The sequence below is a fragment of the Leopardus geoffroyi genome, chromosome E2 (assembly GCF_018350155.1).
Source record: "Leopardus geoffroyi isolate Oge1 chromosome E2, O.geoffroyi_Oge1_pat1.0, whole genome shotgun sequence".
NCBI lineage: Eukaryota > Metazoa > Chordata > Mammalia > Carnivora > Felidae > Leopardus > Leopardus geoffroyi.
In genome coordinates this window covers 20,277,464-20,300,755 of record NC_059335.1, presented here as the reverse complement: position 1 = coordinate 20,300,755, position 23,292 = coordinate 20,277,464, and the positions used below count along the sequence as shown (strand labels likewise).

The 23,292-nt window shown below is 44.4% G+C and overlaps 1 protein-coding gene across 4 annotated transcripts in view; it reads left to right on the top strand.

Annotated features, from left to right (window-relative positions):
* The window catches only part of TDRD12 (tudor domain containing 12), a 72,115-nt gene that overhangs the window by 37,709 nt on the left and 11,114 nt on the right, over positions 1 to 23,292 (top strand). For 2 of the 4 annotated variants that reach the window (XM_045442549.1, XM_045442551.1), the window contains exons 14-26: positions 1,229 to 1,414; positions 2,979 to 3,135; positions 3,597 to 3,724; positions 5,109 to 5,300; positions 5,550 to 5,678; positions 6,557 to 6,674; positions 7,297 to 7,436; positions 7,570 to 7,790; positions 10,226 to 10,325; positions 17,442 to 17,629; positions 18,394 to 18,604; positions 19,604 to 19,696; positions 21,783 to 21,955. In XM_045442549.1, coding sequence (XP_045298505.1) covers positions 1,229 to 1,414; positions 2,979 to 3,135; positions 3,597 to 3,724; positions 5,109 to 5,300; positions 5,550 to 5,678; positions 6,557 to 6,674; positions 7,297 to 7,436; positions 7,570 to 7,790; positions 10,226 to 10,325; positions 17,442 to 17,629; positions 18,394 to 18,604; positions 19,604 to 19,696; positions 21,783 to 21,955 — 2,036 coding nt within the window. Of the gene's footprint in view, positions 1 to 1,228; positions 1,415 to 2,978; positions 3,136 to 3,596; positions 3,725 to 5,108; positions 5,301 to 5,549; positions 5,679 to 6,556; positions 6,675 to 7,296; positions 7,437 to 7,569; positions 7,791 to 10,225; positions 10,326 to 11,680; positions 12,207 to 17,441; positions 17,630 to 18,393; positions 18,605 to 19,603; positions 19,697 to 21,782; positions 21,956 to 23,292 lie in introns of those variants that run through there. The other 2 variants (XM_045442552.1, XM_045442553.1) reach the window with 2 other exon arrangements.

Genomic DNA, 23,292 nt, shown 5'->3' with positions numbered 1-23,292 from the left:
TTCTTTTGTGGAGAAACCACTGTATAAGTCTTACTGCTTTTCTGAAATAAGTTTTCAAATGTGTCTCTGCAAAGGTGCTTAGAAGGGCAAGTTGCCAGGGCAGTTACAAGATTACTTCCAAGTGTTCTTTTCAGAATTATTGTAGAGACCTGCCATCGATCGTATGTGTTTATCTATTTTCTTCTGGATTCAAAAAAAAAGAAGGAAAAAAAGAAAGCTAAAACCAGGAGGAGGAATTAAATAGGAGTGAAGCCTTTAGTGGCCTAGGGATTTCCACAGGCTTCCAGAAGATGGAGAACGGGAAGCGGAGTGTGGCTGACTAGCAGAGGAAGGAGCAAAGTGGGGGGTACTGAACTTCCCTCTTCCGCTTCCTGAGAATCCCCAGGCAGCCACTCAGCAGGGAGCTTGGATGATCTAGAAGCGCCCTTCAGATGATGCTGTTTGGAATTCTTCCAGTAAAACTGCCTTCTTACTGCCCTGGCTTCCTGCAGGGCTGTGATACTCCTGGGAGCGAGCTCTGCCCGGCCCATGTGTCTTCAGTCAGCTTTTAGTGCTCCTACTCCGTGCAAACACACATCCGGGATCCGTGGGCATTTGAAGAAAGCTCCCGCCTAAAAACAAAATGCTTTTTTTGAAAACACCAAAAGGAACTCTGAAGGAAACAAACTGTAGGCAGTCAAGAAAATGTTACGGGGTGCCTGGGTGGTTTAGTCTGTTAAGTGTCCGACTTCGGCTCAGGTCATGATCTCGTCGTCTGTGAGTTCGAGCCCCATGTCGGGCTCTGTGCTGACAGCTCAGAGCTTGGAGCCTGTTTCCGATTCTGTGTCTCCCTATCTCTCTCTGCCCCTCCCTCGCTTGCGCTCTGTCTCTCTCTAAAAAATACAGAAACATTAAAAAATTTAAAACAAACTTTCTAAGTGAAGGTGGTATACTCAAGATTATTAGGAGGAGGAGGAGAAGCCATGTCCTTGCTCTGACAAGCTCCAAGCACCTGATCAGTCCATGGAATGCCTGTTCGAACCTTTTGATTTGGAGCCCAGGAAAGCAAGTGCCTCATGGCAGGAGTTTGGTGCTGAGAAAAGATTCAGGGGGACTTGTCAAGTTAGGCGTTAGAAAATACCAGATTGAGCAAACGTATAGTGGCTGTTGGGGGTGAAGTGAGCAAAGAGATGGGAGTTTTTGTGGTCTGTGCTTTATTTGTGGGGTTTTGGTTGTTGGTGTTTTGTAGGCTCTCCAAAGAAACAAGTTTCCGGGACCTAGCCACACTGAATCCTACTCTTGGCCTCCCATAGCGAGGGGCTGTGACGTGGTGGTCATTTCTCACTGCGGAAATGACCCTCTGCTGTACCTCCCGCCACTCCTTACGATTCTGCAAACGGGGGGCTGCTACAAGTCTTTGCCGAGCAGAAACGGAGTAAGTTGGAGACGATTTTGTTTCATGGTAAAATGGCTTAAAAATTTATTTTTAAGGTTTTAAGTTTAACCTAACCTTTGGTGAAGTGCGCATTACATTACTCATTTGATTTCCATGAGAGGACAGGAACTTACCAGTCATTGACTCTGACAGTAAGTCTCACCTTGAAGTCCCATGATGGCCATTGGCTGCCAAGAGATTTCTGGCTTTTAGGGATGGATGTATAGCTTATAAACTTACTTCACTGATTAAATTCCTCTAACTGTCATGGTAACTGTGTGAGATGGGCCATGTATGGTTTTCACCACTTCATGGATGAGAAAATTAGCCTCATGAAAAGTTACTGGTACAGATGCTGAACAGCTGAGAAGTTGACAAGAAATGGGATTAGAGTTTAGGTTTTCCTGTCATCTCATCCCATATTCTTTTAATTATTTCCGAACACCCCCCACTGTTGTGTAATCTTTTGTTTTCCTGTATGCAGGAATCTGCAGGTGGTGGAAAGGAGAGAAATGGGGTGTGGGCATAGGGGATGATGGGGTAGTGACACCTGCTCTCGGGGTCTGGGCGGTCAGGGGACTCTGGCACGGAGCACCTCTGTCTCAGACCTGTCTCAGAGGCTGTGCTATGGATGGTTCCGTTACTCAGCAGAATGGTGAAAACTGGCAGTAAGAAAGGACCAGTCGTGCTTAGAAGAGATGCTCATTTTTCTGATTCTGCCACGTCGTGTCGTTTTAATGATTTCCTTTTCTGTACTAAGTTATTATGTGTTGGTTTAAACATCTACATCCCTCAGCTAGTGGTTGACCCCTATGGACGAGATGTTGATTGTTCTCGAATAGAACCCTGGCTGGTCAGAAATTATGTCCGGGTCTTGCCTCTCATTCCTTCTGCTTTCTCCATGTCTCCATGGCCAGCCTCCTTTCACACCTGCCGCCCGGAAGCTGGCCCCCACTGGATCTACATAAAGGAAAGGGGAGAATTGTTCTTGTCTTTGGCAAATTGACGCCGTATGTCCAGGAGGGTGTTGGGCAGGTGGTGCACCTTCAGGAGAGAACTATGGGATGGTGGAGGTCAGGGGTCACACGCTGCTGTAGCAAACTTAATCCCCTAAGGAAGAGATGTTAACCTTTTCAAGGCCCCCTTCAGGGGGCAGTTAGTTCCCCTGGTACTTAGGAGCAGGAGCTCTGGGGCCAGACCGCCTGGGTTCAGATCCTATTGCTACCACGTATTAGCTGTGCAGCCTTGGACAACTAACTTTACCTCTCTGTGCCTCAGACTCCTCATCTGAGAAGTGAGGTAATAGTAGGTCCTACCCTGTAAGAGTGTTTTAAAGAAAAAACGAAATACTTGTGACATGCTTAGTGTAAGCCCTAGGAAAATCTGAGTCAGTGTGTCTAAATCTGTTTTAATCATATCTTTTCTGGCCTACATGACAATGGAGAGAGCAAGAAAATTTACGTATTGCTTACTCTGTAGAAAGAGATGTTCTGCATGCTGTGCATATACTCTGTTCAATTCCTAACTTTTGTCCAAGATAATGTGAATTTGTTTGTCTTCGCAGCCTCTGGCAGTCATCGTGTGCCCTGGGTGGAAAAAGGCCCAGTTTATTTTTGAATTACTGGGGGACTATGGCATGTCCCCCAGGCCTCTTCACCCAGTGCTGTTAACAATCGGACTCCACAAAGATGAAGCCAAAAACATGAAGCTTCCAAGGGCTTGTAAGCATCCTCTTCAAGCTGTTTGGTTTTCCCTGCAGAGCACAGCGGAGCCCTGCCAGGCAGGCGTGTGTGATGATGCAGCCACAGTCATCACCGGTCCAGACCGCACTGTGGGTTACGGGTGGGCCTGGTGGGCGAAGGCGCTCTTGGCTTACAGCCGTTTCACTGAAAAACGACATGATTTCATTCACTTATCAACTGTTTATCGACTATCTCCTGTTAGATGTTGACTAAACTCCCACCCCCTGCCCTCGAGGAGCACGAAACCTGGTGGGTGCCCAGGTATTTAACCAGATACAGACAGGTGTTAGCCTGGACGGGCGGGCCGCACCCACGTGAGCAAGAAAACCCAAGGTTTTGTGTCCTTAGACGGCAGTTCTACAAAGCGTGTGGCATCTTAGCAAAGGAAATGTTGGAAAAACCTGTGAAAAATCTGAAGTGTTAATTTTTCTTAAACGTAGGTGATATAATTGTGACGACACCGCACAGCCTCCTGAGACTTCTCCAGTATCAGAGCTTGTTATTTCTCAGACTCTGTCACCTCATTTTGGATGAGGTGGAAGTATTATTCTTTGAAGCTAATGAAGAAGTAAGTATGGTGTCCATCGAGACGCCATTATCACTTGGAAATAGATATATATATGATGAAAGTCTCACCTGCTTTTAGGAATCTGGAAAAGCGTCTAGTTGGGGAGGAAGCCAGTTCATCTAAAAAAGTTTTCCCTTTAGAGCTTTGATCATTGTGAAGAAAGAAAATTTGTCTGAAATGGTCTTCCGAAATTTTAAAGTTCTCTTTGAAGAGCAAAAATTATTTTCCAGAGGGGTTTTCTAAAATACCGATATTTTTGCGATTATGGAAGCAATACGTTTTATTTTAGAAAATTTGGGATACAGAGAAGAGTACTTGAAAAACCCCAGCGTCCGTAGTCAGACACTCAGAGCAATCACTCTTACTGTTTTGGAGTAATTCCTGTGTCAGTACCTACAACTAACAACATCAGGCCTTATTTTATGGCTAGTTTATAACTTGCATTTTCCAGTAAGCAGCATCATGAGTATTATTAGTAATTATTCTACCGCACGATTGTTCACTGGACATAGGGAGTCCTGTGGGTGTAACATAATTTTTTACATGGTCTTATTTTTGGACATTTAGCAGTGTGTGTGTGTGTGTGTGTGTGTGTGTCTAAAGAACATACATCTTTCTTGCGTGTTTCCCTTAGGATAAATTCCTAGGAAGGGGATTAATGGATCAAAGACTCTGAATTCTTATAAGAAGGCATTTCTTGGGCACAGCATAACACGATGACCACAGGCATTTCATTTGGGAGCAAGGACACCCCCAGGTTCAAGTCTGGGCTTTGTTACTTGCTGACTGTATGGCCTGTGCAGGGTTTCTGAATGCCTCTAAAGCCTCAGTTCTTATTTGCAAAACTAGTATCCAGAATACTGCGTCATATAGTTGCCTTTCTGAAAGCAGAGACCGATTTACGCTCCCATGGACAATGCGCCACCACACCACATGCCCTGGGGCCCCCGGCAGTGGTCTGGCCTGGTACGGCTTTCATTTCCAGTCTCCTCGTTACATATGGTGTCTCGTGAGCGTAATCTGTACTTCCTGGCTGACTTGTATACCGGCCACTCCTACTGTTCTTCTGTGAACTGCTTGTTCGTTTTCTCTGCTTATTTTCTGTCGGCAGGATCACCTTTTTCTAGTCCATTCGTAGAACTTTTTATGTAAGGATATTAATTCTTGGTTGCATATGTCACACGCATTTTGCCCAGATACCGTTTGTGTTTTGATTTTGTTCATACTTAACATTCTCTCCTTTGTAGTTTGCTTCTTTTCTTTGGAAAGGCCTTCTCTACTCTGAGAACAGAAAGTGTGCAATTCTTTACCACTTATGTTCCTGTCAACCAACTATTATTCCCTTTTGAAATAAAAATGAAATTAATTATACTCACTTTTTTAGATGTTCGCTATATTAGATAACTTTAAAAAAAACATTGACGTTGAAGAAAGGGAATCTGCACCACATCAGATTGTTGCCGTTGGAGTTCATTGGAGCAGACATATAGAACAGTTGATGAAAGAGTTCATGAATGACCCCTACGTTGTGGTCACGGCCATGGAAGAGGCTGCTCTCTATGGCAGCGTCCAGCAGGTGCGGGCTCGTGGGCGTGGGGTGGGGGCGGTCAAGGGCCGAGGAACACAAGCAGGTAGCCTCCATTTCATGGCTTAATAAAGTAAAATTTTGCAGCTTTCATCTACACAAGTCTATAATCGTGTATTTAGGTTTATATTGTCGTTCTATACGTTGTTTTCTGTTAAAATCCTAACTTAGCGATGAAAAGTGAAGCTGGGGCACCTGGAATGTGTTTAAAACCACACTGTTTCTGTCTTTTGTTACCAGGTAGTGCACCTTTGCCTGGAATGTGAAAAAACCTCTACTTTACTCCAGACTCTAGATTTCATTCCAAGTCAAGCACAAAAGACCTTGATCTTCACCGGTTCTGTAGCTGAAACAGAAATCGTGTGTAAGGTGAGCCTTCCACACATAAAATGTCTGCATTTTTTGTTTAAACCATGATTGAATCTCAAAATCATCAGAGAATTACCAGGTAGCTAAATATTTGCCAGGGGAATAAAACTGAACAAGTTTATCAGAGGAGGAGGTGGCTGGTGCTGCAGAGAATAGACAGCAGTGAGAAAGGACAGCGGCGGGGGGGGGTGCTGGGGGGGCCTGGAGGGAGGAGCTAAGTAGGTGGGACCATCCTTTCCATGGAAGCAGACATTCCCCAAGGAGGGTGCTTTGTGCTTTGTCCTTAAAAGGATCCCCTTCACGAAGAAATGCCAGCGTCTTCTGTAGCCTCTGTTTAAAAAACCAGAGACAATAACACCAAGAGATAGCATCATATGGCTAGAAAAAGCAAATAAATTGTCTACAGATTTATTTAATTAATCTAATTCTACATAAGTTAATACTAAAATGTGTAAATGAAGCCAAATACAAATTAAAATACAAGAATCAGTATATCCACCTTTCAGCAATGATGAACTGGAGGTCTTGTGAAAAGATGTGATGTGTGTTGGCACATAAATTTGGTGTCTGTGTGTGTGTGTATATCCACGTGTATAAATACACACATCTATATATGCGCGCATTACTTAAGAGGAAGGAAAATGGTTTTAGTAAAATAACGTTTGTTTCAGTTGAGCAAGCTTTTAGATACAAACTGTAGAATTTTAGAAATACATTTATTTAAACTTACAATCATCTTGTTCTTACAATTAGTGGATCGATGAGATAATACCCTCACAGATAATTTTAATTGTTTTATACTGGTAATTATTGATGGAACAGTTAACTTTAAGCTTATGTTCTTGACTGTGAACTGGCTTATTTGGTTTCATCTTTAGGTAGTAGAAAGCAGTTCAATATTTTGCTTGAAAATGCATAAAGAAACGGTTTTTAATTTAAAAAGTGTTTTAGAACAGTGGAAGAAGAAGTTAAGTTCTGGCTCTCACGTTGTATTAGGTAAGTGTTTTAATTTCTACTTATGTTTAGGGAAGGCTGCTGAGCCAATGGGAATCATGTCTTCAGCTTATTTGAATATCTCGTCTCCAAATTTCTCATCACTTCGCAGATCTCCTGAGAATTTATTAGTAACGTCAATCCCAAAATGAAAGTTAAACTCCATTAAGATTTTGGTGTTGAGGTGAATGCGGGGGCCCCCGGAGCACGCGTGGCAGAAGGCAGCAGCCCTTAGCGCAGACCTTGTCCCTGGGGCTGCAGGTTGAGGGCCACCATCTCATTTGTGTGTGTGTATGCACGCCTCTGATGAAATCTATCACAGATGGTTGTGAACAATGATGTTAGAGATCTGAAAGTCAAACTGTAAGATAAGTGAAAAATAGATGGGCAGCCTAGATTTGTAATAGGGGCGTTTGCCAAGCTAAACTTAGGGAGACGACTTTTCTCTGGAATGTGATCGCAGGGCTGTGACATTTTGGGGGGGGGGAGTCGGGGAAGGAGTTTGTTGGCACCTACACAGTGAAGTGCGGTAGAGACATGTGTTGAGGTACGATTACGGAATTGCTGTGTAGCATCAGTGCAGGGAGCTGTGCCTCATCTGTGGTTGTCGGATCCTTGTCTCCAGCCTTAACTGACGACTGCATACCGCTCTTGACCATCACTGATGCCACGTGTGTGATTCACTTCAGCTTCCCTTCCTCACCAAAGATTTTTGGTGGGCGTCTGTATTGCATGTCTGACCATTTTCAGAGTCCAACCGAGCAGGTTTGATTAATTTTCGTTATCTCTAAATATTCCCCTGGCATTTTCTGTGCAATGAGAAATGCAGAGTCCGCGGGGTTTTATCAGTTAGACTGGGATGGACGACCTGCTTCCTTTATTCGCCCCCGATTTTAAGGGTTCTCCTGCAGAACAGAGAGATAAGAAAACCAAATCTGTCTTGCTGCTGACGGAGAGAAATGCGTGCCACGCGGTCGGGGTCCTGCGCTACCTGGAGCGAGCCGATGCCAAGATTCCCGTGGAGCTGTATGAGTTTACTGCGGGGGTTCTGGAAGCCAAAGAAGATAAGAAAGCCCGAAGGCCTCTTTGTCCGTATCTTAAGTCTTTTGGTTTTTGCAAGTAAGCCACTCATTTGTTTCAAACCTTGAAATGTACAGTAAAGTGCACAGTGATATACTTTTACTGCTGGAAGACCTTTACATATGTATGCACAGTATACACCACCACCCAGTCCTAGAGGTTCTCCCCATGCTCCTTCCCAATCTGCCATCCCCTGGAGGCAACTGCCCCTAAATATATGTCAACATTGATTAATTTTGCTCGTTTCCCAACTTTATGTAAATGGAATTGTACGTTCAGCTTACTATCTGCAACATTCATCTCTGTTCCTGTGTGTATTGGGTGGATTTATTTATCTGTGGATTTAATGGCTCGATACTCTATTGGATGAATATATCACAATGTATACATCCATTTTCCTGTTGATGGGAGAGCAGTTGTTTCCAGCTTTTGGCCATTATGTATGAAACTCCCCTGAACACTCTTGCACATGTCCCTTTGTGGAAACACGCACCCATTTCTCTTGGGTGTAGACTTTGGGATTGCTGGGTCATGGGGTGAGCGCCTGTCTAACCTTCCCAAGGTGTGTGACGGGTTCATGACCCCGTCAGCAGTGTGTGGGAGAGCAGAGTTTCTCCATACCCTCACCGACAACACGGTGTTGGCGGGGGTGGTGGTTTCCATTTGTATTTCCCTAGTAATTTATGATGTGGAGTGTCTTTTCATATGCTTCTGGGACATTTGACCGTCCTTTTCTTGTGAAGTGTCTGTTCAGTTCTTTTGCCCATTAAAAGAAATGTTTATTTATTTGGTGGGTGAGATGGGCAGAGAGAGTGAGGGAGAAAGAGAGAATCCCAAGCAGGCTCCACACTCAGTGCAGAGCCCAGCCCATGGCTTGATCCCTCAAATCACGAGATCATGACCTGAGCCGAAATCAAGAGTCCGAGGCTTAGCCAGCTAGAGCCACCCAAGCGCCCCTCTTTTGCCAATTTTTTAAATTGGGTGTTGTTCTTTTTCTTATTGCTTTGTAGGAGTAGTTTATTTATTCGACATATAACTACTTTGTCAGATATATGCCTTGAGATCTTCCCCCGGTTCATGGCTTGCCTTTTCACTGTGCTTTTAAATTTTTATTTACTACTTTTAATTAATTAACTAATTAATTAATTATGAGAGCAAGGGACGGGCAGAGAGAACAAGGGACAGAGAGAATCCCAAGAGCCAGAGGTGGGGCTTGAACTCCCTAACCATGAGATGATGACCTCAGCCAAAATCAAGAGTCAGATATTTAACCGACTGAGCCACTCAGGTGCCCGCCTTTTCATTGTAAGTCTTTTAGTGAGCAGACCTTTTTAATTTTGATGAACTATTTCATGGTTACTATTGTTTAGTGTCCTTATGTAAGAAATATTTGCCTATCTCTAGGTCATGAAGACATTCTTCTATATTTTCTTCTAGAAGCTTTATGGATGGTTTCACACTTAGGTATATAATCTAGAGTGAGAATTTTTGTTTAAAAGTGTGAGGTACGGGGCAAGGGTTACTTTTTTCCACGTGGGTAATCATTTGCTCCAGTGGCCTTTATTTAAAACATCAATGTGTTGTCACTCAGTTGGTGCCTTTGACGTAAACCAGATGATAGCATACGTGGTCCGTTTGTGGACTGTGTTACATTGGTCTCTTTGTTCTTACACCGGTACCACACTTTCTTAAGTACTGTAGCTTATACTTTAGCAAGCCTTGGAACCTGGTATGCAAATTCTCCAACTTTGCTCTTCGTCAAGGTTGTTTTGACTTTTAAGTCCGCTCCATCTCCACATACATTTTGGAATACGCTTGTCAGTTTCTTCAGAAACATTGTCTGAATTTTGATAGCATGTGTGTTGATACTATAAATCAACTCGGAGAGGATGGTTATCTTAACAGTCACGGGAGCCTTCTCCCTGATCCGGACATGATACCAGTGCTTGATCTGTGATCACTGGGACTGGGTAGGAGGAGTCTAGTATCTATCAGATAGCTATTGACATTAACTTTTTTGAATTATGGTACATTAAACAGGCTATTAGTGGCAGTTTCTATTATGCCTTTAAACAGAATATTGACTTTTGAAACAGAAGCTCTGTTTTCTCAGTTTGGGTTACAGAGTGACTTCTGGTTTAGAGGTTATTAGTAGCCTTTGTTGTGGGTTGTGGGGATGAATTTCTGATTTCAGGGTCTTTGTTTTGGAAGTACATTTTGTTCATTTACAGACTGTCTAGAGAAATAATGAAGTAACTCTTGAAGTTTATTTAGTGTTAATTAAATTTTAGGACCCTTTTTCAGTAATGTGCATGTTGTTAGTGTCTAAAGTATTTAAAATGGTTACTTAACTTTAAAGTATTTGGGATAAAAGTTCTCTGATTTCAATTATAGATTAATTTTCCTGCAGAATACTTTAAAATACATTAAAATTACTGTTTTTTTGTTTGTAACCCAGTTACTTTTTTTTTCAGAGACAAAAGGATCTGTCCTGATCGACACCATATTAATCCAGAAATAGACATGCCAAGGAAATTATCCAACCAAACTCTACCAACATTTGGATACATCAAAGTAAGTTTTGCTGAAGATCCTTTTGTCCAGTAATTAATGACCATTTTAATGAACATATTCCATTCATAGGAGCAGAATCATTATGACGCTATTAATGTACCACCATTAATGTGACAGTAGCCATGTGTCCTTATGAGATGCCTTATTTCGAGACCCCAGTTTATTTAGAAAACCAACGTCAAATGGAGAAAATAGATAAACCAACCTCAACAATCAAAGGATTTTTTTTTAGTTGTACTTTCAGAAAGAAAGTTGTTTCCATTGGGGACTATTAAAAATAGTGCAGTGATAACACATGTCTCTTCACGATATCCATGGTCCTTTGAGGAAATTCTGAAATGTAGATAAAGTTGCTGACTTAAGAGTTTGTCACTTTCTTTTGAATCCTTTTTAATACTTCTTCTTTTCTTCTTTTTGTTTTTAAATTTTTTTTGATGTTTATTCATTTTTGAGAGCACAAGCAGGGGAGGGGCAGAGAGAGAGGGAGACACAGAATCCAAAGCAGGCTCCAGGCTCCGAGCTGTCAGCACAGAGTCCAATGTGGGGCTTGAACCCACAAACCGCGAGATCATGACCTGAGCCGAAGTCGGACACTTAACCGACTAAGCCACCCAGGCGCCCCTCTTCCTTTCTTCTTGAGTTCAGGACTTCTTTTTACCTTCCCTTTTCCCTAAAGCAACTATGTTCTGCTCATTTGTGCCGTTCTGTCTCCCTAGTCCTGTTACCTCATTTCCAAGTTTTTCTGGTCTATGTTCCTTTATACATGTTGTTTATCATGTATGTCTCTCTCTCTACATATATATATATATATATATATATATATATATATATATATATGCGTGTGTGTATGTGTGTGTGTGTGTATGTATATGTGCGTATGTATATATATATATATATATATATTCTCTCTCCCTCTCGAGAGGATTATATATATATACGTATATATACACACACACACACATATATACACACACACATATATACACACACACGTGTGGGGCTTGAACTCACAATCTCAAGATCAAGAGTTGCATGCTCCACTGACTGAGCCAGCCCGGCTCCCCATTATTTTCTTAATTAACAAGAGGAAAGGTAGCTTGTTTTCAAGTTGAAGGGTACAGTTTTGATCTAGGTTGTGGATACATCTTTCCCAGTGACTCACCCATTATCTGTAGGGACTGTTACTCTCCTTATTCTCTTTTTTGTTATAACTTAATATGGAATTTGGTCTTAATTCTTTGCTACAGCTCCTTTTCAGGTAAAATATATTTCCCTTGAATTTTAGAATGTCTGAGTCAGGGTAACATTGATAATTTTCAAGTTTCCTTTTCTGCTGTTTCTTGTAATTAAAATAGGTGGGGACATAGTTTCTGAGATTGTGCAGATTTCCTGGCTCCATTTCTGTCTCCCACATGCATCTGGCCCTTCATCTCTGTTGTCTTTGGATGGATAGTTTGGAGACTTCCTGGAGCTCCAGCCTTCACCCACTGTTGGAATGGAAGAAAACCTGCCAGGCTCAGTTGCTCCCGTCTCACTGGCCCTCCCCCCACCCCGCCCCCACCCACGGTGTTTTCACTGAGTACCTGTAGCCGCTTGCGGACTCCTGTGTTTAGGCCCATCTGTGTTTAGGCTCTTGCATGTGCTTCTTCCTGCACAGACAGTGATACACGCAGGCTTCGTGATGCGGCTGGGTTTGGCTCATCTGCTTCTTTTGTTGTTGTTGTTTAAATTAATAGATACTTTACTTATGTATTTTTAAATGATTATTTTTAAGAGAGAAAGCACGTGTATGTGCACGCTCACGAATCAGGGAGGAATAGAGAGGGAGACAGAGGATCTGAAGCAGGCTCTGTGCTGACAGCTGAGAGGCCGATGTGGGGCTTGAACTCACAGTGACATCGTGACCTGAGCCAAAGTTGGACGCTTAGCCGACTGAGCCATCCAGGCACCTCTAGATATTTATTTTTTAGAGCAGTTTAAGTTTACAGAAACACTGAACAGAAAATACAGAGTTCCCGATACCACCCCAACAGCTTCCCCTATTAGTAACATCTTGCATTAGTGTGGCACATGTGTGACAATAGATGAGTCAGCGTTGATACATTTAGTTGTTAACTGAAGTCTGTAGTTTACATTAGGATTCATTCCCTGTAGCGAACATTTGGTGGATGTTATCAAATGCAGAGAGTGACACATGACTCTACATTGGTGCCACAGAACTCTTCAACGGCTCAGGACCCCCCTGCTCCACCCTTCCTCTCTTCCTTGAAACTCTCAGCAGTCGCTGATACTTTACTGTCTCATATTTTTGCCTTTTCTAGAATGTCATACAGTTGGAACTGTACCTTATGTAGGCTTTTCTGGCTTTTTTGACTTTTCAAACTGGCTTCTTTTTATCCCTTAATAGGTCATTTCTTTTTATTGCTCAGTATACCATAGTGTATCCATTCACCTTTTGAAGGACATCTCACTTCCATGTTTTGGCAATTATGAATAAAGCTATGGTAAATATTTGTGGGCAGGTTTTTGTGCAGACGTAAGCCTTCAACTCATTTGGATAATGACAAGGAATGTGATTGTTGGCTTGTATAGTAAGGCTGTTTTTCTCTGTAAGAAACTGCCCCACTGTTATCTGAAGTGCACCATTTGTATTCCTACCAGCAAAGAATGAGAGGTCCTGTTGCTTCACTCCTCTCCAGTAGCTGATGTTGTCAGTGTTTCGGATTCTGGCCATGCCAGTAGGTGTGTAGTGGTACCTAATTGTTTCAATTTGCAGTTCCCTGATGATGTTTGATGTTGGGCATCTTTTCATGTGCTTACTTGTCACCCGTATGTCTTCTTTGGTGAGCTCTCTGTTCAGGGTGTTTCGCCCATTTTTTAATTGGGTTGTCTGTTTTCTAATTGTTGAGTTTTAAGAGTTCTTTGTAGATTTCGGATACCAGTCCTTTATCAGATACGTGGTTTGCAAAAATTTTCTCCTAGTCTTGTGGCTTGTCTTTTCGTTCTCCTTAGAGTGCCTTTTGCAGAGCAGAGGTTTTTAATTGTAATGAAGTCCCAACTTTCCACTTGTTTTTCTCATGGAATCATGCTTTTGGCATATCCACAGAGTCATCATGAAACCCAAGGTCACTTAGATTTTCTCCTTTGTTATCTTCCTCATCTGCTTTTATTTTGGGGTCTGTGGGGATATTTTGTCGATTAGCTTTGTTGTAAAGTATGCCCCCGGTATTTGGTTTTGCCATCTCATTGCTCTGTCTTTACATGGGGATTCAGAGTCAAAACACATGACACTTCACCACTGTCACCTTCCCAGAACCCCTCTAACCAGATCCTCCCTTTTAATCTGCTCTCTTGAGGTTCAGTGTGCATACAGTAAAAATCATTATTTTAAATGTATAGTTTGTTGAGTTTTGAGAAATATGTACAATCATGTAACCACTGCCACAGTCAAGATATGAACATTATTATTGCCTCAGAAAGGTCTCTCCTGGCCCCTCATCCCCAACCCCAACTCCTGGCAGCCACTGGACTTGCTTTCTGTCACTAGACCTTTGTGTTTACTAGAATTTCTTGTAATGGAATCATACAATACGTAGTCTTTTGAGTCTTATCTCTGTTATTCAGCGTAATGCTTTTGAGATTCACCTTTTTCCTTATCGAGTAGGATTCCCGTGGATTGCCTGTCTGTTCACAGGTTTATGCCATTTGAGTTGTTTGCAGTTTCTGGCTGCTGTGAATTTCTGTGTTACAAATCTTTTTAGATCTGTATCTTCATGTTTTTTGAGTGAGACAGTGGGATTGCTGGCTCATATGATTGTGTGTGTGTGTGTGTGTGTGTGTGTGTGTGTGTGTGTGTAAGAACTCGCCAAACAGTTTTCTATAGTGGTGGTACCATTTTACATTCTCACCAGCATTGCATACAAGAGTTCCAGTAGGTGCATATTCTCAATACATGGTGTTCTCAGTCTTTAATTTTTGCCACACCATTGCATTTGCACAGATAATCTTATTTGCGTTTCTCTGGTGATAATCTTGGACCTCTTTTCACTGCTCATTTGGCCCTTTGTATCTCTTTTATGAACTCTCTTTTCACACTTTTTGCCCATGTTTTTGCCTATTTTTAAATTTGAGTTGTTGAGTTTAAGAGTTCTTCATGTATTACGGGTATCCTTTGTCAGATAAATTGCTAATATTTTCCCTAGCTTGAAAAGCAGTTTTTAATTTTGATGAAGTCTTCTTTCTCACTTTTTTATTTTACATTTTGTGGTTTTCATGCCATAAGAAATCTTTGCCTATCCTACGATTGCAAAGATTTTTCCCTATTTTTTTATTCTAGAAGTTTTATGGTATTACATTTAGGTCTGTGATCCATCTCAAATTAATGTGTGTGTGTGGGGGGGTGTATGGATAAGGGGCAAATTTTTCCCTTATAGATAAATGGTTGCACTAGCATCATTTATCATAAAGACCTTCGTTTCCCCTTAAATTACACTAGTACCTTTGACATAAATTAGGAGACCATATTTGTGAATTATGAATTTTTTCTTCTATTCTTTGGTCTGTTTGTGTACCCTTGTAAGGTGCCACATTGGTTTGACTACTGTAGCTTTATAAATAATCCTGGAGACTGGTAGGGAGGTCTTCCCAACTTGCCTGTCATCTTTAATATCCTTCTGACATTGAAAATTTTTAAAGCAGCTTGCTAGTTTCTACTTAGAAGCCTGATGGGATTTCAAAGGGCATTGCATTGAGTCTATAGATTAATATGGGAAGAATTGACAATAAGTATCTTAACAATACTGAGTCATCTTGTCCATTTACATGGTATAGCTATCACTCCATTTATCTAGGTCATCTTTAATTTCTCTAAGCAACGTGTTATAATTTTCAGTAGGCTGATCTTGTACTTACTCTGTTAACTTTATCCCTCATAGGTCATGTTTTTGGACATTAATGTTATTTTTCTTTAAACTTCATTTTCTGATTATTTAGAAATGCAGTTGATTTGTGTGTCCTTACCTTGTATCCTGCGACTGTAGCAAAGTGAATTAGTTCTGTGCAGGACTGTTGGTGAGAGTGGAGTCAAAACAGGCAGGGGTGTTACTAGAAGGGACCCTTCTGGTGTGCCCAGGACCAGGGATTTTCTGGGCACATGGGATGTTTAGTGCTGAAAGCAGGAAAGCCCCAGACAAACCAGGATGAGCTGGTCACCCTTTCTGGAGGCCTCCTTTGGTCCACAAGCTTCTTTTTGCCCCCTCTATTCTGCCAACTTTATGTGTCTTCGGATGTGCTAATGCCATGCAAAGGTGATAACCACAGACTGCCACATCTGGGGCCTGGATTTTGTTCACTGTGTGTGCTGAGATCTGTGAGGCTTAACACAGAGGCTCCTAAATTGGGAAATATGGGGGAAAAGAAACTCTCCTCTTTACTCCTGTCACCTTAAAATAATCATCATTAGCATCTTAGTACATTTAGTTTGTCATTTTTCTTTGTGCATCCTTTATTTCTTCTTAATTTTTTAAAATATTTATTTTGGAGAGAGAGTACGAGCAGGGGAGGAGCAGAGAGAGAGGGAGACACAGAATCTGAAGCAGGCTCCAGGCTCCGAGCTGTCAGCACAGAGCCTGAATACGGGGCTCAAACTCGTGAACCGTGAGATCATGGCCTGAGCCGAAGTTGGACACTTAACCAAATGAGCCGCTCTTTGTGCCCCTCGTTGTGCATATTTTAAAAGATCTGTCGTTGGTGTATATATTATGTCCTGCTTAGCTCTCGGAACGTCATAGCGGGCATATTGTCTGTACCACCGTGTGGTCACTGTCTGCCATCATGCAGTGGGCCTCTGAATGGTGGGGGAGAAGGCTTCCCTGGCAGAGGCCATCTGTCATGCAGGAAGGGATGCCGGGCTCCCTGCCTGGGATGGCGGCAGGCCTGAGTAAGCACTGAGCGTTTATTCAGGCAGCTTCCTCCACGGTGCTGCAGAATGGCTGGCTCGGGACCCGTGACAGACATGCTACCTGTCCTCCTGTTGGGAGGGTCTGCAGTGGACAGGTGAGTCAGAAAGATGGTGACACGTGCTGTGGAGAAGGTGAAATGCAGCAGAGTCCCAGGGGGTATGCTGGGTACACATGCTGGAGGACAAGGGGCCTGTGGAAACTGTGGGCAGGGAGGGACTCCGAGGGGTCAGCTACACTGAGAGCCGAATGAAAAGAAGGATCCGGCCACGAGAAGATCTGGGGAGGATTGTTCCGGGGAGAGGAACCAGCGAATCCCCGCAGCAGAGTTAACATGGAAGTGTTTGTGGCACAGGACAGGGCTTGTTGGCAACGAGAGGGGGAGAATGGCCAGCAGTGGAGCCCGGGGGCGCCACAGAGGAGGGCCGTGGGCTGCCAACCCCATGACATTGATCGTGAGGGGCAACCCTGCCCCTCCTTGCCTGCCCCTGCCTCCCAGTGAGCAGCACCTTCTCCGCCGGTAACTGTTCTGTCCTGGTGCCTGCTGCCGGTAGCTCGTGACTCCCCATCTTCACGTGGACGTTTTGCTCCGTGTCTAGACCGCCTTCTCCATACTTTTGCTAACATACGTGCTCCCCGGCGTTGCTCCTCGTGCACTGCCCACCCTGCATACACTTGCCTGTGCAGAGCTGTCTTTCCGCTCATGTGCCGGCTGCAGCACATCTGTCAGCCCGTGGGTTGCTGAGGGTCCCTCTAGGACATGGCTCGTCTCGTATCCCTAGCGCCTCATACACCGTAGGCCCTCGATACTGCCTGTTACCGGAACACAGATCAGAAAGAGCTCCAGACCCAGGGATGCTATTTAAGAACAACTTTTACAAAGTGCAGTTAAGTAAACAAAGGAACACTTACAATTTATAATGAAGCTTTAAAGTAATGAGGCTAACAAAGTCTTCCCATAGGGTTTAAAGTGAAACCACACTTATTTGTGAGTCCGCTAAGGTTTCCTGTTGTTTGTTGGCCTGTTTCCTCGTTTGCATTTCCCTCCCTGCTGGCCTGCTTTGGGCCCTTCAGTCACGTGCTGATTTCGGCAGGTGCCTTTTGGGCTTAGATTGAGTTTTTTTCTAGATATGTTTGCTGTTTCTTTTTGTTCCCCCAGATAATACCCTTTTATATTTTGAATGCAACGCATTACTTTGGCCGTATAGTTGATAAGCACGTGGATCTTTATGCAACCCTTAATGCTGAAATGAACGAGTATTTTAAGGGTAACAGCAATAACACAGCTGTTGAAAAGGTGGAAAAATTTGGATTATATGGATTAGCAGAAAAAACACTTTTTCACAGGTAAAGGTCTATTTATTTTGTCTCTAAAAGTTGGGAAGCATTTGTCCCAGTGGTTTCGAATCCCTGTTTTGACCCGTGTCCATGTGACCCAGTGTGCACGTACGCAGCCTGGCTGCCGGCCGGGAGGGTGGTGGCAGCATCGCGTCCCCCCGCAGCTGCCTGGCACGGCGCCGTGCCTGTGACTTATCCAGCCCTGGGCTCCTGAGCACAGAGCGTGGAGGACAGCGTATCGCTCACACACCGGTTCCTGAGCCGTCGCTCTGTGCCCCCTACAGGCACACTCACATCATTCCTGTAAAGCTGTAAAGTGGGTCCCATGTTACAGATGAGCAAGTTGAGCCCCGGCGAGGTCACCTAGATTATGTGACCTCAGCTCAGTAAATGGCACAGTCGGTGTTCCGACACCGGCAGTCTGCCTCAGGGACCTGCTCACGCCCGTGGTTGGCAGTCCAGACTCCGCTGGCTCGGTGGAGCCTAGAATGAGAACCTTTGAAAGTTCACCTTACTGTGTTGATTTTCGTGGTGTTGTCAGATAAGGGGATTTACTCTATTCAACGGTACTACCCAGTTTTTATTCTTCTACGTACTTGAATTAAGCCATTCTGAGTGCTCGTGACAGCTCCAGTTAATTTTTATTTCTAGTTTGGAATAAAACTGTGCAGTTAGGGTCTTCTTATACATTTTGGATGTAATGACTAGGTTGAGGCAAAGATTGTGTTCCTTTGGGATCTCTGTGTCAAACTGAAGCCACTGTTGTTCTCCAGGGTTGAGGTGTTGGAGATGAGCCAAAAAGCAGACAGCTGGGGCCCGGACAGCGTCCTCGTCAAGTTTATAGACGAAGGCCGGACTGGACTCGTCACGAGACACCAATTGCTGCCTCTCCCAGAAAATTTCCACGCTCTGCCCCCGCAGGCGGTGGAGTTCATTGTTTGCAGAGTGAAACCCGCTGACAACGAAGTTGAATGGAACCCAAAGGTAAGCTATTTTGGCTCTTTATGTCCTGTTGACTTTGAGAATATACACAGAATGGAGGTTTATTTGAGTGTAGGCAGAATGCGTCCTGGTCCTGGCCAGTTAACGCAGCAGTTGCTTGGGTCCCTGCTGGTGCGGGAATGTGCTGACAGCCGCTGTCCCAGAGCCAGCTCCCAAGCCCCAGAGAACTGCCTGGCACCGTCGTCATCATTAGCGCTCACGGTCTTGGAATTGGTATAAAATATGCATTGCTATGCAATAAATTGGCTGTCAGCTCGAGAAGAAACAGTGTAAGCACCAGGGGAATCCCCCTGGCAGATGGGGGTGGGGCCCCCGGGGGCCCGGGTGATGGATACTCTCTGGCCAGGCGGGGTAGCTCCCCTGCGGTTGGGACGACGGTCAAGGAGAGAGAGTCTGGAAGGGACATTTCCTCTGGGCTCCTCAGGAGGAATAGCTAGCATGTCACCTCGCAGACCGGATGAGGCACTGAAGGTGAAGGTGCACGGAAGACTGATCCCACGTGGGCTCACCTGGCTGTCCAAGGCGGGTGGGCTTTCTCGGAGGTAAAATGTGCCTGAGAGAGTACTCAGGCACGTCTGGTCTGCCGTGGGCTCGCGTGAGGGAAAAACAGCCACGTGCCTGGGAAAGGGTACACGGAAGCCCGGGCCCCTCAATTCCAGGGTGCTTCGTTCTCATTGAGCTTCCAAAGAAATGGGCATCCATACTTTGAAGACTTGTTCACAGAGGAGAGAGGATACTTGGCCACAGTGGGAAACATGCAGCTTGGGAGTCCAGAAGTGCCGTGTGCACTGTCCTTACCGAGCCCCACGGCTCAGTACCCTTGTCCACAGAGGGGCACCATGGCCTCTGTGACCCCCCCTCACCGGGGGGTGGGAAGGCACAAGGAAATACACGGAACAGGTTTTTGCAAAAGTACGCAGCATAAACGGGATAAGAGATTTTCTTAAAGCTTCAGATAAGTTACCTCTTTTACTTTTTCAGATCACTAGGTACATTCATCATAAAATCATTGGGAAATTGCATGATGCGAAAGTGATACTGGCTTTAGGAAACACAGTGTGGGTCGACCCAATGGTGAGTGTGTGTTTTTCTTTAAAGAAATCTGTGTTTGAATGGGCCCCTGAAATTATTCATATTATTCTAATTTGTGGCTTGAATAATTGTTTGCCTCGAATAAATGGAGGTTTTGGGGGATCTCTGTGTTAGGGAGAGTTGGTTTTTTACATATTATTTGGGTCATGAATTTGGTTGTAGATTTCTTGTGTAAGAGAATCCTTTACACTATAACCCAGCACTCACGATGGAGACAGGCGTTTTGAAACTATGCTTGCTCCATGTGACAGTCTCTGATATTTATAATTCTATTCCACTTTTTCGAGGTTTGGTTGTACACTATTAAGTCAGTTTCACAGTCCTCTGTCTCCACTGGTGGTGGTGGCCCCCACGTGGGATCGGTCATGTCGAGGATTCTTGGGCTTTCAAAAGTAGGTTTCGGGGCGCCCGGGTGGCTCATTCGGTTGAGTGTCCGACTTGGGCTCAGGTCATGATCTCACAGTTCGTGAGTTTGAGCCCCGCGTCGGGCTCTGTGCTGACCGTTCAGAGCCTGGAGCCTGCTTCAGGTTCTGTGTCCCCCCCACCCCTTTCCCCATTCACTGTCTCTCTCAAAAATAAATAAACATGTAAAAAAAAATGTTTTTTTGAAAGGTAGGTTGAATTATGGTTACAGTTTCTGCCTCATTCCTTCAGCAAATATTTATTGAGCACTAATATTTACATGTTAGGTCCTGTGTGGGAGCACTTGGCTTCTGTCCACGTACAAGAACTCCTACCCTGAGAACCCTGCTTTTCAATTTGAAGTTTTGCTCCATTGGACTTAAATTAGTATGATGATAAGATTTAAAGGAATCCAGTTCTTAAGAACTGTTCCACTGGAAGTTATTTTTATGAGACTGGAAAAGCCTTAACACTTACAACAAGAAGCTTGGGTGTAAGATTTAGGGGTTCAGAAGAGAAAATGATTTTCACTAGAGAAGGTAGAGGTTGCCAGTTTAGGTAAATGAAGATTTGGGGTCTTCAGTTTCCGTAATAGTCAATATTCTGGTTGTTTAATGGAGAAGAAAAAATATGGAAACTTGATTAACTGATTTTGAAAACTATAGCCGAGAAAATGAAGAAGCTAAAACAGAAAACCCACCTGGCGTCTGCTCCCGCAGCTCCGAAGTGTAGCGCTGTCCGTGGCTCGGTGGAGGGGAGACAGACCCCCACACCTGCTTCCTTCTCCACCCGGCCCAGCTCGGCCCCCAGTCGAGTGGAAAGAGGCGCCTGTGCCATTCCCAGGTGGGAATGTGTTCTCGGTGTTCACTTCGGAAAGTGCTCCCGCTGCTTCCCCTGCCGTGAAAGGACTGCACGGTCCTGGGTCTGCACCTCCCGTCAGCAGGAATCAGGATGTTGCAGAACTTCATATTCTATCCACATTAAAATGGATGAGAGTATTTTGGTCGCAGGAAAAAACCCAGTGGAGGAAACGGTCCAGAACATGGGACTTAGGGCCTTGGCGTAGTCCCTCTCTGGGCGCCAAAGTCTCCGAGCCTTGGGGTCCTCCTTGTTAGGAGAGGTGAAAATACTCAAGTAATTAAGTTAGAAAGTTAGAAAGTAAGAGTTGTATGTGTGGTCCTTGCATTATAGATTGGTCTCATCTGGGGGTTTTACTCCAGGATTCAGTTTTGGGCCTCCCAACCCCAGACCTCACCATACTTCTGCAGTGTGGGGGCAGGTTCTGGAAGCATCTCACGTGTGACTTCTGATGCGGCAGAGGGAGGCCCATGTGCACCAAACATTGCACGGTGAATCGCGGGGTCACCGAGAGCATGTTTGATTTAAAAGTTCACGGTCGGGGCGCCTGGGTGGCGCAGTCGGTTAAGCGTCCGACTTCAGCCAGGTCACGATCTCGCGGTCCGTGAGTTCGAGCCCCGCGTCGGGCTCTGGGCTGATGGCTCAGAGCCTGGAGCCTGCTTCCGATTCTGTGTCTCCCTCTCTCTCTGCCCCTCCCCCGTTCATGCTCTGTCTCTCTCTGTCCCAAAAATAAATAAACGTTGGAAAAAAAAAAAATTTAAAAGTTCACGGTGTGATTCCTGCAAATGTGCTTTTTCTTTGATTCAAGGTGCACGTTACAAAACTGTCAAATCTGAAAACTTCTGTCATTGATTATAACGTTCGTGCTGAAATTCTGTCAATGGGAATGGGCATTGACAACTCAGAGCATACGGAATGCCTGAAGACGTTACAGGAAGGAGCTAAAACACCACCCGGTGAAGAAAGCTTAAGCCAAGCCCCGTAAGTGGACTTTTTTTTTTTTTTTTTTTAACTTGAGAGACAGAGTGTGTGTGAGCAGGGGACAGGGAGGGAGGGAGAGGGAGAGGGAGAGGGAGAGGGAGAGAGAGAGAGAGAGAGAGAGAGAGAGAGAGAATCAATCCCAAGCAGGCTCTGAGCTCAGCGTGGAGCCCGACGCAGGGCTCAAATCTCACAACCCTGGGATCACAATGAGCCAAAATCAAGAGTCAGATGCTCAGTTGATTGAGGCACCAGGCACCCTTGTAAGTGGATTTTTGTCTCCCTTTTGGAAGAGCTGTTTTTGGGGACTATAACTCACAAGTGTTCGAGATTTTTTCTTTCTTTCTTTCTCTCTTTTTTTTTTGAAAGTTGACTAGGTTACTGAGTCTCCATGTTTCCATCGCTCAGCTTCGATAATTTCTCAGACTTGGGAATCTTATTTTATCCACACCCCAATGCCCATTTTTTTGCTTTTGGTGGAATATTATAAAACAGATGCCAGACATATTGTTTTACCTGTATCTCTTGCCAAATCAGCTTTTGTTATCTTTTCTCCTGACTGCACACACACAGAACAGTATATACACCGTAAGTGTAGTTTGGTGGGCTTTCTGAACCCAGAAGCCAAGCCTGAATCAGAAAGAGGGCGTGAGTCTGTGCCACCCCCTGCCCCCTCCCCGAGGGCAGCTGCCACCCTGACCTGGAAGAGCATGGATCGCTCTACCCTGATTTGTACTTTGTTCGAAGGGAGTCAAGCAGTATGTCTCTGGTCTGGCTTCTTGGGCTGGGCACAGCTTGTGAAATCCATCCGTGTTGTGCATGTGGCTGTAGGTCGTAAAAGCTTACTGCCACATGACATTCCATCGTGTGAATGTACTGTAGTTTGTTCACCCCGCCTGCTGTTGGTGGGAGGAATCTCCCCGCTCTGAGCCGCTTCTGGTGGTGGTTAAGACACATTCTCCTGCGTGTGTTTTGGTGCATGTATAGGTGTTACTCCTTGAGGCTGGTATTTTGCAATCTGTGTGTGTTGTGTGAATGAGCCCGGGTTGCATCGTTTTCACTTCTCTTCCTTTTATGCAAATATACCTGAAAAAAAAAAAACAAACTTGGATTCTTCGACACTTTGTGGGACTGTTGCTTTCCTCTACCCAAAATTCCTTGACTTCCTGCCTCTGAGACTCCATCACAGCCCACACACCCCGCCACGTAAACGGGACAGTCTGTGTGTCTGGTAAACATCAACGTCCCACAACTTCACCCTCACATTTGTTTGGCTTTCTTAACGTTAGGACAGAGTTACTTTGTACTCTTTCAGTTTAATTTTTGTGCCTGTACGCCTT